The sequence below is a fragment of the Camellia sinensis genome, chromosome 1, assembly GCF_055761805.1.
Source record: "Camellia sinensis isolate YWXY chromosome 1, ASM5576180v1, whole genome shotgun sequence".
NCBI classification, from domain to species: domain Eukaryota; kingdom Viridiplantae; phylum Streptophyta; class Magnoliopsida; order Ericales; family Theaceae; genus Camellia; species Camellia sinensis.
Window position 1 is genome coordinate 121,561,154 of NC_138961.1, and position 16,521 is coordinate 121,577,674.

General features: G+C 37.5%; 1 protein-coding gene across 2 annotated transcripts; it reads left to right on the top strand.

Moving 5' to 3' along the window:
- Positions 1-138: 138 nt before the first annotated feature.
- On the top strand, positions 139-15,452 carry LOC114301883 (mitochondrial carrier protein MTM1). Of its 2 annotated transcripts, none has more exons than XM_028246835.2 (11): positions 139-613; positions 766-1,114; positions 2,111-2,200; positions 2,550-2,678; positions 2,905-2,964; positions 3,098-3,268; positions 3,745-3,847; positions 10,497-10,588; positions 10,681-10,830; positions 14,518-14,576; positions 14,986-15,452. In XM_028246835.2, the coding sequence occupies exons 2-11, from the start codon at positions 857-859 to the stop codon at positions 15,116-15,118; spliced, it is 1,245 nt and encodes a 414-aa protein (XP_028102636.2). In that variant the 5' UTR covers positions 139-613; positions 766-856; the 3' UTR covers positions 15,119-15,452. The 2 variants fall into 2 exon arrangements, with proteins under 2 accessions (XP_028102636.2, XP_028102637.2); XM_028246836.2 differs by having other exon boundaries at positions 360-613; positions 3,745-3,829.
- The last annotated feature ends 1,069 nt before the right edge of the window (positions 15,453-16,521 follow it).

The window sequence follows — 16,521 nt, forward strand, 5'->3', positions numbered from 1 at the left end:
TGTTAAAATTTATGTCATTTTAAAATTTTAAAATTTAAATTAAAATAATTTAAAAAATTAGGATTTAATTTATTGGCAAAGTATAAAACCCGCCCCAACTCATGTATAAAAACCCTACAAAGCTATGGCCAACCTTTCGCCACAAAGCTGCGGCCAACCTTTCGCTAATAAACGAAGGCATTGTTTGTCAAAACACATTTACTTAAATTAAGAATTATTTTAGAAAGACGATTATAATTAATTTTTTAATTAAAAATTAATTATAATTAAATTTTTGTGAAAGAGAAAAATGAGTTATAAATTAAGGAGTGAATTATAACACACTTCTAAAAAGCCCAAGGCATTGTTTGTCAAAACACATGTACCCATTTTAGTTAGCCTTCGAGAAAAACCATCTCATCAGTGCTTACATAAGGAACCAAAACATATTTTTCCGCTCTCTTTTTGGGGCTTCACCAAACGCAGCCCTAATTCCAGAGACTTCTCTACTCCTCTCTTCTCCTCCTCAGTGTTTTTCTATTTGTATTTCCTCGTCTCCAAGGAACCCGGAAACAACTTCGATTGCTTTCAGAAATACCTTGGCATTTTTAGCTTAGGCCAAATAGCATCAAAGGTTTATTTTTGTTCTGTTTACGTTTTCATTTTCTGATTTTTGTTCTTTCAAGTGTAATTTTATTACATTTATTTTCTTTATGTTTCTATCAACAAGTTCTGATTTTTTTTGTTATTTTTTTTTGATTCGATTCTGTTCCTGAACCGTCACAGTTTGACCCCTCTTTGGTCGAAGTTTTGGGCACAGAGAGAGAGAGAGAGAGAGAGAGAGAGAGAGAAGGATTTAAGGTGGGGATCTGAAAGAATGGTAGAAGAATCAGAGCATACCCAAAATCCATGGATGAGTGTAGAGGAATCCTCAAGAGTTGAAATTGACGATAGTGTGTCATTGATGACGGAGTCGATGATGACAGAGGAGGACATCAAAGCTTCACATCCTCCTCCTCCTCCTCCTCAACCTCCCACATCTGATGGTCCATTGGGTGTTGTAGAGAGAGCCTTCTCGGCCGCCGGTGCCGCCTTTCTCTCGGCAATCCTTGTCAACCCACTCGATGTTGCCAAGGTTTTGTTTTTGTTTTGTTTTCAATTGTATTCTTTATTATTCGTTTATGCTGTTTATTTTCTTTTGATATTGTGTTTTATGTTTGTTGCTAATTAGCTATTTTGCTATGGTTTCTGTGTAATTGTTGGTTATTTTGGCTTGCTAGTGTCTCCCACTCCCTTGGTTAGATTTTTGTTCTTGTGGGTTTCTTCATATATTTATATTAGATACATAATTTGCTGTCGAATATTGCGTGTAGTTTGTGGTGCATACTACGAACCATGTGTTTTCAGCTTTTTTTATAAAAGAAAAAGATATATATATATATATATATATATATATTTTTTTTATAAAATAAAATGTAAAAATCCATGGATGGGTGTAATCATATTCATTGAATCACTATATTGGCTTCTTTATTGTTTTTCTTCATTTGTACCGTTGCATATGTATGGAATGGTTATTTGAATTCAACTATATATGATCACATTTTAATACATTTGGGACATGTTTGAATACAAGGATTATAGCATTGGATTGGGACTGTTAGTCCACGGACTCACAATCCCATGTTTGATTGCAAATTTTATTAACCGGATTATATATATGACGGATATTCAATCCGATGAAGTTGACGAATTTTAGAGGGGCTGAGGATCATAATTTCAAGTATGAAACCAAAAAAATAAAATAAATAAATAAATGCATACACTAATTTAATTAGATAACTAATCCTACACTAATTCATGGGATTATTAATCCTTTTACTATTAATCCAGTTAATCAAACAAGGCGTTGGTGTGTTATTAATTTGGTCATTTCTTGACATTGTCAATCCTGATATATTACTTCTTGAATGGCTGTTTACTTTTTGCTTGAATGTTAATTATGGTTATGATGTTTGTGTTTGAAGTTATAAAAAATTTCTACCTGGAATTTTTTTGACTTTTTGAATACTTTTAGGAGTTTGCAAGACCTAAATGTTTGCTGAACATTCTGTTGTATTCTGTTTTGCAGACAAGGTTGCAAGCACAGGCTGCTGGAGTTCCTTACTCTCATCCACTAAGTAATGTTACAAGTCGCATGGCCTTTTTTGGACCAAACATGGTTTGTACTCTATTCATTTTGTGCCTCATATCAAAGAAAACTTTTGTACCTCCAGTCTGCGTTTCTTGTTTAAATTGATTACTTTCAAAATTCAGATTGAGAATTTACACGAAAGTGATTGGAATGACTGATGGTTGAGGCACAGAAACACGATGCCTACTATATCTATATGCAAATGTTGTTTGAAAGTCAATATGCCCTTCTACTATTTTTAACGTTGTAAATGCTCGAATCTCCTACATCTGTCTTTTCTCAATGGTCTTTTTGGGGACTTAGTTCTTTTTAGTTGTATGCTGTACTGCTGCAGTGCTACATGACATTAATTTGCCTCTACTATACGTTCATTCAGATGTTTGCAGATCTAAGGTGTTCTCCATCATGCGCCCGTGCTGGTGTTCATGGTACTGTATCAATTTGTCCTCCTGATTGTTTTCATTACAAGGGAACTCTAGATGTCTTCTACAAAATCATTCGACAGGTTCGTAGGTTTTGTAGTCATTTTTGGCACAGATTGATATTATTCTAGTCTTATGGTAGAAGATGTTAGATGCTGGTGTGTTCTTGTAGAACTAATGATTTGTGAAGCCTTGATGATGTTAAATTAGTTATCAGATCACACACAAGGCATTTTTATTCTATGTTTCTGCATTTGGACTCTGGAGACCCAATGTTTATGTTTTTCAGTCATTTCGATTCATTTGCAGGAAGGATTTGCAAGACTATGGAGAGGCACAAATGCAGGTCTAGCCCTTGCTGTACCAACTGTGAGTTCCTTGGTGACCTCAAGTCCTGTTGTGTTGCCAATACATTATTGGGAATCTTGTTAAGTCCATTATTTCCATCTCTATATTGGTCTTTATATGACCTTATTAATGGTCAACCTTGTCTTTTGAGTAGGTTGGGATCTACCTGCCATGTTATGACATTTTCTGCAACCAGTTGGAGGAATTCACGGCGCAGAATATTCCAAGCATGACACCTTATGCCCCTTTAATAGCAGGTTCACTGGCACGCTCATTAGCTTGCACAACTTGCTACCCTATTGAACTTGCTAGAACACGAATGCAGGTACCATAGTATTTTTTGTTAATATATAAATAATTCTTTATATCTGCTGTGTGCATAGGGAAATTGTGAGCAGTTTCTGTAGGATTCAGTATATTGTTTTGCTTAGATGCTTCTGCAGGCATTACTAACTGTGTAATGTACCATCGTCTTGGGTTACATTCTGCTTAGTTTAGTTTAGCTTGTCTGTCTGTTTGTTTTGTTTGTTTTGTTTTGTTTTTTTTTTCCCCCCACTTTCTTTTTTATATCAACTTAGTTTAGTCTTGCATTTTAATTTACAACCTGTAAACAATGAACTAAAAATGTCATTATCCTTATGCTTTATTTTGTATATTGTGTATTTTTTTAGGCATAGTAGTGTTCCCTGCATGCTTGTTTAACTCTGATGGTTTACAAGAATTAAGCTATTTTTCGTCATTGTTTTAAGTGGTGGCTTCTAAATCCTATTTTTTTATTTTATGATTTGATGTTGTTTATAGGCATTTAAGGAGTTTCAGACTGGTAAGAAGCCTCCTGGTGTATGGAAGACTTTAATTGAAGTTGTCTCCCATGTCAAAAGCCCAAGTAACCTTCAAAACCATTGTAAGATGATTCTTTGTTTTGATACCTATTTGAACTTCATGTAAATTAGTAATTTCTTTTGAGTACTTGACTTGCAACTGATGAAAATTTAGCAATACAAGGTGACGCGTGCTTGTAGTTTATAATAATATAGGGTTAATTACACAGACCTCCCTTGAAGTTTGTGACAATTACACGGACCTCCCCTCTGGTCTTTGAATTTACACTGTACTCCCTTACTTGACAATATACATTGGCTTCCCTTTCGTGACCTTGAACGATGTTAAAATTTGTACTGAAATGTATAAGTCGCTCATGGCGCACTCCCTAAGTCGCCCCCTTGGTGCACCACCACAACCTGCTACAACGGTCCGACATGACCCCATAAACTGTCTTCTACATCGGTCCGACATGACCCCGTAAACTGTCTTCTACACCGGTTTAACACGACCACACTGTGTCTCCTACAACGGTCTGACACGACCATACCGTGTCTCCTATCCTGTTTTATTTATCAGTTTATTTTTCTGTTTTGTGACTCTCTCCAAACTCAAGTTGGCTAGTGCCTATCCTCCTTGAGTTTGCGGGGGGCTGTTAATGTAAATTGTAAATTACCACTACCACTCACTCCACCTACCACCTCCACTACCACTTACTCCACCTACCACCTCCACTACCACCTACACCTACTCCTCACCTACTCCCAAATCCTCTCCTATATAATAGGAATCCTTGTAATATACATAATACACAAATCAATCAATAATACAATCATATATACAATTCTCTATTTTACATTGTTTTCTTACATGGTATCAGAGCTAGGTTAAGAACCTAATAATTTTGTTTCACCGGCGGGCGGCAACCTCGCCTTGGCCGCCCGCCGGACAAACTCAAATTTCCCTAATTTCTTCTTCAATGGCAGATTCTTCAACAACACTTTCACCACCGCAACACCAGATCCGATCACAACCGTTGGATCCCACTTTTCCTCTCATCAATCAAAACCAGTGGCCTCCTGTGCCATTGCCCGAGTTAGCCAAGTCAGAGCCAACACGCACCCACGCGCCGCCCATGGCGCGAGCTCCTCAGCAGCCGGAAAGATGATGATGCAAAAGTTTACTCTCAAATTGCCCTTGGATCTCATCCACCTTACTCTCAACGATGATGATCTCAGCCGTGGCCTCCCGCTCCCTCGCCCGAGCCTGCCCTGCCTGCGCCGCCCTCGCAGATAGCTCGGCGTTGTGCCACGCCGCCTTCTCCACCTTCGCCAGGCCGAACACGCCGCCGCCGAAGTCGCCCTCAACTGATCTGAGGCAATCAGACCACTCTCGATCTCTCTCTCTCGGTTTGGGGGGGAGAGAGGTTAGGGAGCCAAAGGCATCTTCTATTCATGATGGATGAGACTGAGACTGATCAAGCCATTGAGAGGTCTAAAAAGGTTGTCCATGAGACAATTCATGTTGGAACAGACACTGCTGCTAAAGCAATTGCCCCACATGGGCATGTCCCTCACGCCACCCTCTTTCTCTCTCCTCCAACCTCACACTTTCTCTCTCTCTACCCATACTTTTCCATCTCTCCCCCACTTTCTTTATTTTATATCTATATCTATATCTTTTTTTATTGTTTGATATTACCCAAACACTCCCCGTTTACACCACTCATCATATAATAATCTTCCACCGCCCCACTTTTTATCTTTTATTAAAAAAAAAAAAAAAAAAAACCTTCTATTTTTTCCATCTTTTTCTTATCACCCACTATCTCTTACAATAATTTATCATTTTTTCCACCCAAAATCTCATCATCATATATTCTATCTATATTTTCATATGTAAACATATACATATATCTACATTGAATTCAATTTCTTTTCTTTTTTTCTCTTCTCTTTTCTTTTCTATCTATACATATATTATTATTATTATTATTATTATTATTAAACCACCAAAAAAAAAAAAAAAAAAAAACACCCTGCCGTTTGGATTTCAACTTTCTTCTTATTTTTCTTTCTTTATTTTGCTTTCACATTATTTTTAATCTTTTTCAAATTCCATTCATACCATATAGCTTTGCACACCAAACCATATTTTATTCATCTCAGGGATCAACCCCGATCACAATTTTACACAAAAAAAAAAAAAAAAAAACCAAAACACAACACCAAAAGATTTGTTTTCTTTTCTGCAGACGGCCACCCACCGACCTACTCTGCCGCCGGTCTTTTCTTCTTGCCTCCGTCCTGGGCGGCCCTTGCCGGTGTTGCCTTCGTGTCACCCACTTCACTGGGCATGATCACTATTCCCTGCTCCTCCACTGCAGCATATGGCGGCCCTCCAAATCGGAACATCACGGTGGCCTTCCGCTTCAGCTCCTTGTTTTCCGTCTTTAGCACACTTATCTCTGCTCGCGCATCCTTATACATGCGTTGGAGCAGAGCCAGTTGGGCGTTTAATTGCTGCACCTCATTTGTCCTACTCTGCAGCCGGTGCGACAAGTTTGTGACCGCCGTCATGGACTCCACACATGCCTTCAAAGTATACTGATTCGCCTCCACATCCGTTTGCACTGCCATTTTTTGCTCCACCGACTGCATCGGAAAGTTCAACGGAGCAAACCCAGTGGTGTTTGGTTGAGGTTCACGGGACACCGCACCCGTTATCTCTCTTGTTGACTCGTTGAGGTCGGGAAAGAGAGTCAGCAGACCACGGGACGACGAAGCCATCTCTCGCAACAGAGTGTTACAGACTATCTCTCTCAGCACAGCGAAGCGTTTTTCAGAAGTTTTTCTTCGCAAGTTGTTTGTCTTCTGCCTCGGCCTCAGTCTCCGTCTTGGTTAAATAGCCGAGGCAGCCACGCGCATCGCGCGCCTCTTGACGCCAGACAAACGGGCACGCCAGCCAAGGCACTCACGTGCCTCGCCATCATATCTGGCATGCCTTTTGATGCATCGGGCACGCCTTTTGATGCATCGGGCACGCCTTTTGATGGCACGCCTTTTGACAGATTGGGCACACCTTTTGAGGGCACGACTTTTGAGGGCTCGATATCTACATCCATGTTTATCTTTTGGGCAGCCTATATACACACTCATACAGTGTCTTCTACACCGGTCAGCTTTATCAATCCCTTTGTTTCAACCTCAAATAGGTTTCTATCTTCACCCCTATTTGAGTTTGAGGGGGGGTTATACACAGTATCATGTATAAGTCGCTCATGGCGCACTCCCTAAGTCGCCCCCTTGGTGCACCACCACAACCTGCTACAACGGTCCGACATGACCCCATAAACTGTCTTCTACATCAGTCCGACATGACCCCGTAAACTGTCCTTCTACATCGGTCTGACATGACCCCATAAACTGTCCCGACATTGATTCCGGTCAGCTGCTACATTGGTCCGGCATGACCTCGTAAGCTGTTCTGCTACAACGGTCCGACATGACCCCGTAAACTGTCTTCTACATCGGTCCGACATGACCCCGTAAACTGTCTTCTACACCGGTCTAACACGACCACACTGTGTCTCCTACAACGGTCTGACACGACCATACCGTGTCTCCTATCCTGTTTTATTTATCAGTTTATTTTTCTGTTTTGTGACTCTCTCCAAACTCAAGTTGGCTAGTGCCTATCCTCCTTGAGTTTGAGGGGGGCTGTTAATGTAAATTGTAAATTACCACTACCACTCACTCCACCTACCACCTCCACTACCACCCACTCCACCTACCACCTCCACTACCACCTACACCTACTCCTCACCTACTCCCAAATCCTCTCCTATATAATAGGAATCCTTGTAATATACATAATACACAAATCAATCAATAATACAATCATATATACAATTCTCTATTTTACATTGTTTTCTTACATAAACTTAAATTAAATTGAAAAAACACACAAAACTATAAGAGATCTAGCTTTTTTTGATGCATATAACCAAACACCCCTTACTAATAATCCTATACTAATAACCAAACATCTCTCTTCCCCTTTCTAGTCTCCTTCTCTCAGCTATTCTCTCTAACAAAATCTCCACCGTAATCCAACACCTTCCTAGTGACTCCCAAAAGCTGTGTGTGCCTGGGCACGCATGAACCAAAATCGATCATTGTTGAATTACAACCCACCAACGAAACCCATCTTAACTAGAATGCAGTGAGGTTGTGGCCATAATGGAAGAGAGAGAGTGTCACATGACAGTACAGGAGATGAGTGATAGAAAATAGGGGGTGGATGGTGGGAATGGGGTGTGGTTAATGGTGGCGATATACAACTGATGGTAGTAGTTGGGGGTGTGGGTGTTGGTGGCGGCGGTAATCGGCGGTAATCGGCTAAGAAGCAAGAACACTTCCAAAAATGTGGCGTGTCCGTGTTTGACACCGATACTCGTCGGACACTTATCGACACCTCATCTAGACATGACTTAGACTATATTTGCACACTTGTGTCAATTGCTTAAACATATGCGCCTATTGATTAGACACACAAAGCTAATTATAAGTTTGAACAAAACAACTTTGAATACGATGATAAAAGAAAAATAATGTCAATTTATAAAAATTAGTGTTATATTGTATCTAGTTGTTGTCTTGGAATGATATATTCATAAATGTGACATATAATAAATATATAAAATTATATATTTTGTGCAAGTCTCTCATGCGTTGTGTCCAATATTTTTTAAAAATTGTCATGTCACGTGTCTGTGTCCATGATTATTAGGTAACCAGTGGAGAAGAGTGGAAGAAAAGAAAAGTGAAATTGCTTCGAAAGTGCCACCATTGTCATCACTTTGAGTGCATTGACACACATTGACACGTGTTATCTCATCTATGCATGTTACTATTGTTGCTACTAGGCTTTAAATTTTGAAACGTGTGGATTTGAACCGACATGTGTAATCACCTACGTTACATAGACTCTTCGAAATGAATCAATTACCCAAGTCAGATGTCTAACACTTAGACAATGGTGTAAGATTAGTGTCTGATAGTTTTTTTGTTTTTCTGATGAACATGTGTCTAGGCCAACAGTGTCTGATACTTTCCATCTAACATATTTTATGTAGTTGTATTTAACACTATATGCATCATTTGTTGTATAATTTTTATAAAACATTTTTTTGGCACTCTATGTTACACATCATTTTTCTAATAGATTAAAAATATAAAAATATTACTCTTTTTTGCCAAGTCTGCGTATTATTGAATTTGAGATTTGATGAGCCCGGCCTCTAGATATGCACCTGCACCTACCACCCGTACTCGAGTCCATGTAACATACTAATCACAAGGTTGCTGATTAGTATAAGTATGAGATTTTTTTGTTGCTATCTTGCTAATTCAAAAATGCAATTAAAAAAGCACACTCAATTTTGTCTCTTTTATATAGAGAGAAACAAATATTTTCTTTCTATTCATTTTTGGGTTTCCGTTATACACTTTTATAATCCCACATCCAAACTAAATTGCTATACATTTATTTAATTTTTTGGTTGAAACAAATATTTTCTTTTTATTCATTTTTGAGGCGTGCTTGTAGTATTTTATTTTTGTAGGCTTTGTCGTATCTCTATATCTGTATCATACATGGTTATTAAAATCGCGATCTGGATCGTAGGATTGTACAATCCTACATTGCTAAACGATCCAGATCGTTGTAGGATTGATGTTATAACAAGATTGCAAGTAGGATCGTGTAGGATTGCAAGCAGGATCATAGATTTTGTGATTTTTCACTTTATTTTTAATATGTATCATTCTAATTTGTATTTTTATCTTTTTCTTAATAGAAAGTAGGATCTTACAATTTTCGATCCGATCCTACGATTTGATCCACGAGGCCCTCTCACCGATCCTACTTAGGATCCCAATTTTAATAATCTTGGTATCATATCGTATCCGTATCTATGCGTCCTAGATTCTATGGCATTTGATGGAAAAAATCGGATTTCCACCTTTGTTTTGAAATAAGAAACATGGACACTTCTACCGAGGAAGTGTATCATGTTTGACACTTGTGTCCGACACGACACTCTTTAGACACTCCCCCAAATGCATGTCCAACATTTCTTTAATGTGTCTTAATTAAATAATCAAATTTATAATATCAGACACTTTATCGACACTTCGTGGACCCGTAGGTGACACTTCTTGATTCATCCGAACACATTAATGTGATGAGTACCTTCATGCTACTAATGTTTTGAAATATTTATAAGATGTATTACAATGTTCCATAGTTATATTGTATTGAAATATAGTTTTTTTTAATGTAATCAATATTACGTTACACATTTTGCATTATCTTTGAATAAATAATTCATATATATAACATATAATAAATTGTGAAAATATAAAATTTTATCGTGTCCCAAGTGTGTTGTGCCCCGCATTTTTTGAAAATCTACATGTCGGCATGTTAGTGTTGTGTCCGTGTCTTGTCGCGTTTCCGTGTCTGTTACTTAGATTTTGAACTTGTATCTTATCTTTCTCACTGTATTGGATCTGGAATCTCTAGCCTTTCATGCAAAATATTTTGTTTGGCAGTGTTGTTCTTTTTATAAAATCAAACTTGGAAACATCGTTGAATTTTCCCTATTGTTGAATGATGATTGCCCCGGAAATTTCTCAGTTGTAATTGATTTAGCCTTCTCATTTCAGTGCAGAACTATCGTGTCCTGTGGACAGGCCTTGGGGCACAGCTTGCTCGTGATGTCCCTTTCTCTGCAATCTGTTGGGGAACCCTTGAGCCAGTGAGAATTTCTTCTTTTAAAATTGTTTTAATATGTTTTGTCCATGTATTCTGTATATTCTAAATTTTTGTTTTGTTTAATAATCTGGTCAGATCAGAAGAAGACTTCTTAGTCTAACAGGTGATGAATCCAATGCAGTCACTGTCCTTGGGGCAAATTTCTCTGCTGGTTTTGTTGCAGGAAGCCTTGCTGCTACTGCTACATGTCCATTAGATGTTGCAAAAACCCGGAGGCAGATAGAGGTTTTTTCCTTCTCAAAACTGAACTTCTGTCTTGCATTAGCGCATTGTAGAGATTGTTCATTTTCATTAGAATTACATTTAATGCTGGTGCATTCGGATGCACTCCTATGTTTTATCATATTATTTTGTTTAATCATTTAGTATAGGGTGATTTGGCCTTACCGTAAGGCTTGCTGTTAGCATCCTAATGGTGGAGGTTCGAGTCATGAAAACAGTCTCTTTAGAAATACGAGTAAGCCTGTGTGTTTATCTTGCTCCTCCCTAGACCTTGCTTTAACAGGAGCCCCATGTACTGGGTCACCCTTTTTTTATTGAATACGTTGATGAGACTCCAGCCTATTTTCTTGGAGATACCACGTATTCTTTTCCAAGAGCCTAAAAGCTGTAATCCATTTGTCTTATTTCAATTGTAGATTAAGTGCGCCTCCCCGTTTTTAAAGGTATAAAAGTGTTAATAAAGATGATGTGTAACGATAATGGCATATGTTCTCTGCTAGCTGCCATATTTGTGACTTCTTAGCTGATGGTGGGACACGTGCTGCTGGAGTTCCTTTTTTTGTTTGTGCGTGAGAGACTTGAGACATTACAAACACATACAGGGAGTAGACTACTCTCATCTTTCCTCGGTTTCTATCATGTTCTTCTATTTCTTCCCTTCTATGGGAATACATCATCAGCAGTCACTATGGGGCTCCTCTTTGCCTTCGAAGTTGAAAGAATTTCATTCACTAACTTGCTACAAGTGCTCACATCATATGATGCACAGAACAAGCAAAACACTAGTAGCGTACTCCATTACTGGGATGTTGAGCTGGAGCCATTTGAAATCTGACTAAAAAATTTTCTAAAGAGTTAAATGTGTTATGTTCATATGACCCGGTTTTATTGTTTTCTAACACTAGTTCAGTTTTTGGTTCAGTCCCCTGTTTGTGGTTGAAATGCACACTTGTTATCTGGGAGGATACATGAGTAGTTTTCCCAGACACTTGCACATGTGCTCACAAATATGGCAACATGTGAATATTGCTTATTTATTCAATTATACAAAAGCACATCCTCTAAGAAGCATGGACACGGACGCTGGACACGACACGGATACACAAATTTTCAAAAAATGAGGACCTGTGTTACATGGACTCGCCACTTTGGGGCAAAGTACCCGTGTCGACATGACACGACACGACACGGGGGCGGGTGTGGGATCTGTGTCGGATTCGGCTGTTCTCTCTCGGACACGGCTCTTTACAGACAGCAAAAGAAATGAAAGAGGAGAGAGCAAGAGAGAACCTGGTTGAAATCGATCCAGTGGAAGTCGAAGATCGATGACCTCCAGTCGGAGCTCCATCCGGTTGATCCAGTCGAAGATCGAAGCTCCATCAGTCGATTGAACAGTCGAACACCCCAGACGACTCTCTCTCTCTCTCGCTTTCTCTCTCTCCCTCGCGATCGTGATCGCAATTGCGATCGATCCATCGCATCGCCTCGCTTCGCTTCTCTTCTCTCCCTCTCTCTCTCTCTCTCGTTTTATTCGTGACTTTGCATTTACTCATTTACTGATTGACATCTATTCGTATATATCTATATAAAATAATAATAGTAATAGTTAACAACTATTATTATAATAACTATAATAATAACAATTATTATTATATATTATATAATAATTATTGTATAACATATAATATATTTATAAGATAATATATACTTATATATATTAATAAAAATAAATAAACACATATATGTAAAATAATTATTTGTTATTTATATAATATAACTCATCTTAATAATTATATTTAAAAATATCTATGTATATATATATTTAACGTATCCCCATACCTGTATCCAAATTTGGATATACATATCCACGTATTCTTAATTTTTAATTTTGAAGTGTCCGACCCCTAGATACGCAACCGCACCCGATACCCGTACCCACGTCCGTGTAACATAGATGAGGACGCGACACACTGGGGTCACGCTCAATATATATAATTAAATTTTTTTTATTATGTCGTAAAATTATTCAAAAAAAATAGTATCAAAAGGTAAAAAAAAAAAAAATACAAAATAAAACTTCTAAATTATATATATATATATATATAACATTTCATAGTTAAAACGTCTTATCATTCACAAATAACATAAAAATTGCATTCCATCAATACATAAAATGTCATTCCAAATTGCATTCCATATTTCAGAATAAAAAATTAGTTCCTATAATAAAATTAATAAACACATATCATTAAAATTAACAACCTCAACAATTTGATTTTTTTTCTTCAAATAAAACTGATTAGACAAAAAAAACAAAAGAAAATAAATAATCAGAGAGACAGAGAGAAAAGCCAAAAAAAAAAAAAAAACCCACAGAGATAAAAAAGGGGGTTACATTCAGTAAAAAAGGAAAAAAAAAAAGAAAATATAAATAATCAAAGAGAGAGAGAGGTTACATTCAGAGAGAGAGAGAGAGAGAGAGAGAGAGAGAGAGTGACAGAGAGAAAACAAAGAGTCAAAGAACAAAAACATAGAGACAAAAAGAGAGTGCGACAAAGAAAGAGCAACCAAAAAAATGAGTCAGAGAGAGAGAGAGAGAGAGAGAGAGAGAGAGAGAGAGTAATTGAACAAGCAGATCGAACAAGAAAAGGAAGAGAATCGAAGGAGAAGAGAAGAAAAGAACAAAATAGATAAAGAAGAAGACATACCTTTGATTTGTTGCAGTGAACTGTGAGTAGCCTCAGCCCTTTCTCTCGTCTCTTCTCTTTGTCTCTACTCTTCAATCTAGGTTAATTTTTTCAATCTTTGTTTTTTACAATTTGACCCCCGCTTACAAGTTTCAGAAATTATGTTTTGTACCCCATACTAGTGTCCGAAACGTGTCCGACTGCAAAAAATTCAAAAACAAAAAAAAGGGACACCTTCATGAGAGTGTCGGACGCATGCCCATAGCGTGTCGATGTTCGACACATGTCCGACACTGATACATAGCCCTCGGGGAGGTGTCCGTGCTTTATAGCACATCCCAAGGTGACACCGAGTGAATGTCATGAAAGGGGCACACGTGGTCGGAGAGTGTGCCTTAGTCTTGGAGGGAACAATGATAAGAGAGGACACACTAGGTAGAGGACTATCCAATCAAGCCAAGGAGGCACCATGCATGAAAGTCATTAGTAGGGTGGGCGGCTGCTTCAGTGGAGAGTCCTTGGCTCAGCTGAGTATAACTGCAAGCAGTCTAGTGCATGCCTCGTTGCTCAGTTACTAGGTGTAAGGCAGAGGTACCATGCACCTTTTTGCCTTGACCAGCATAGCTCAACCTTGGTATGGAGCACATGGAGAGATATCATTTGTCCACATGCCACCTCACGAGGCTGACATGTGGTGCCACATTTTCGGTGATGCCTATCTGGATATGATTTGGCAATGCCACATGGTGAGGTTGGACACCCATAACTACAATCTTCATGAGTTGCTGTTGTAGGTTAGGAAGAATGGATAGTCTTTAAAAACCTCATGTTTTAACTGTAAGACCAATACTAGAATTCCATTCAGAAAGCGTTATCAAAACTATCAGAATTTAGAAGTGGCATTTAACATAAAAGACCGGAATGTGTGCATACTAGTTCAATGTTTTAAATTAGATCTTCTAACATGTATATTTTTCCTTTTGTATATTTGGCCACTTTTCAGAAGGATCCCGCTAGGGCACTTAGGATGACAACAAGGCAAACACTGATGGAAGTGTGGAGGTATATCTCTACTTAACATATATGAGTGCACACTGTTCTTTGCATGTTGAGAATTTGTTTGTGAACTGTCCTCTTTTTGTTGTTCTTATTTTTTATTTATTTATTTATTTTTATTTTCCAAAAAAAAAAAAAAAAAAAAAAACCCTTGTAGGTGGGCTTCTTGCATGTTGAGATATAATTCAGAATTGTACTAATGTGTCATATATGCCAGTGTAACCCTAAATAAGTGATCTCTATTTTGGCCGCTCTATTTGGTTGCATGAGAGAGAGGTCGAGCAACTAACAGTTCATCTTTTTGATTGACAAACTAAAATCTTTTTTTTTTCTTTTTAAATAATAACAAAAGCCATTGTATAATGTTCACTGGTGCCAAATTACATGTCTGAATCTAAAATTTTGTTTGATGCAGAGATGGAGGGATGAAGGGACTGTTTACAGGTGCGGGTCCTCGTGTTGGGCGTGCAGGGCCTTCTGTTGGGATTGTGGTTTCATTTTATGAAGTGGTGAAGTATGTTCTACATCATCACTATGCAACTTCATGACAAGACAGACGGGTTTGAAGTCTTGCTTGACTTGGTGGAGACACTTGTTCTTTGAGAAACACATGAAGAGGAGCAATTTTGATTATGGTAGATGGCTCTTCTCAAGTCCTAGTGCTGCAAATTCTCTCTATCTCCCCTTTTTTTCATCCAATTTTGGCTGTTATCTGTTCTGACTGTTCAGTTGATAAGGAACTTTTGTAACATTTTGGTCATCCGGTAAACTTCATTTATTTATGTTTTTTGGCTGAGTTGATCGCAGTTTGCTTAATTCTTGGTTCAAGGTATAGTGTCGTGGAACGATTGAAAATCTCAATGAAAAGAACAATTTGCATAATTCTATTCTTTACAAGTCGTAGTTTGGATCAATCTGGAGTTTTAATGGATGGTATTTGATAGTTTGGAGATTTATGATGTGTCATAGTTTTTAGCTGCGGTGGTGTCAAACTGCTTGTCCAGCATTGAGAATGTTACACTCGTGGATATAAAAAATCTGAGAAAATAGTAGACCTTTTAAATTGACGTTAAATGGCTAAAAATGGGAATATTTTTTATTAAAAGAATGAAAGATTAGGTTAATTTGATCCTGCAATAACAAGAAATTAGTGGCATCAACTTATAATTTGATCTACCAACTTCGAAGAAACAATTTTTTTGGAACCAACTATTATACCGTTAGATAAATGGTTGATTAAATTTGAATAATTAAAATTTGCATATTATTTGATGTGTTTCATTAGTACAAGATTAAAAAACTAGATAAAAATAAAAATGAAAATTAAAAAATAAATAAATATTGGTGCGAATCATTCCCAACATTATCTTGACGAGGGACCAAAGAAATATATTATTGGTGCTAGATAATTCTGTATTTTGATTCACTGGTATATCCATTATTCTCATCAGAAGTTGGCTCTACTGTGCTTATGTGTAAATTCTTATTATTTAATTCTTTGTATGTAAATTTAATTTAATTAGCGTCAAATTGGGCTCAGAAGTTAGCTTGATGAAATTATAGCCAAAATCACCAAAATGGCTGTTTTTATTTGTTTATTTATTTTTATTTTTGATATATAGGATATTATGGGTTAAGTCGTGTGCAACAAATTAAGTTTTCACAGTCTGAACAAGCCTTCTAAAACAGGTTTATTTCCTGCGGTCTGTCATCTTAAGAATTTTATTGCCAAGGAGAGTTGGCCTGGTGGATAAGACCCAAGATTTGAGGTTTACTCACTCTAAAATGTTTCGACGAAGGTTAATGGAGGGGAAACACAATCGCCAAAAAAAAAAAAAAGAAAAAAAAAGGACATGTTCTCTCACAAAACTGAAGCTTGCCATGCTCATATATGTGTATATTACTAGTATGAATGAACACCTATTGTGTGCCAAATTAATCAAAATATAAA

Excerpts from the sequence above, each read along its gene's own strand:
- LOC114301883 (XM_028246835.2), top strand. The coding sequence starts at position 857 with ATGGTAGAAGAATCAGAGCATACCCAAAATCCATGGATGAGTGTAGAG. Across the intron at positions 2,679-2,904 it reads TCTACAAAATCATTCGACAG|GAAGGATTTGCAAGACTATG; the intron begins GTTCGTAGGTTT and ends ATTCATTTGCAG. Across the intron at positions 14,577-14,985 it reads ACACTGATGGAAGTGTGGAG|AGATGGAGGGATGAAGGGAC; the intron begins GTATATCTCTAC and ends TGTTTGATGCAG.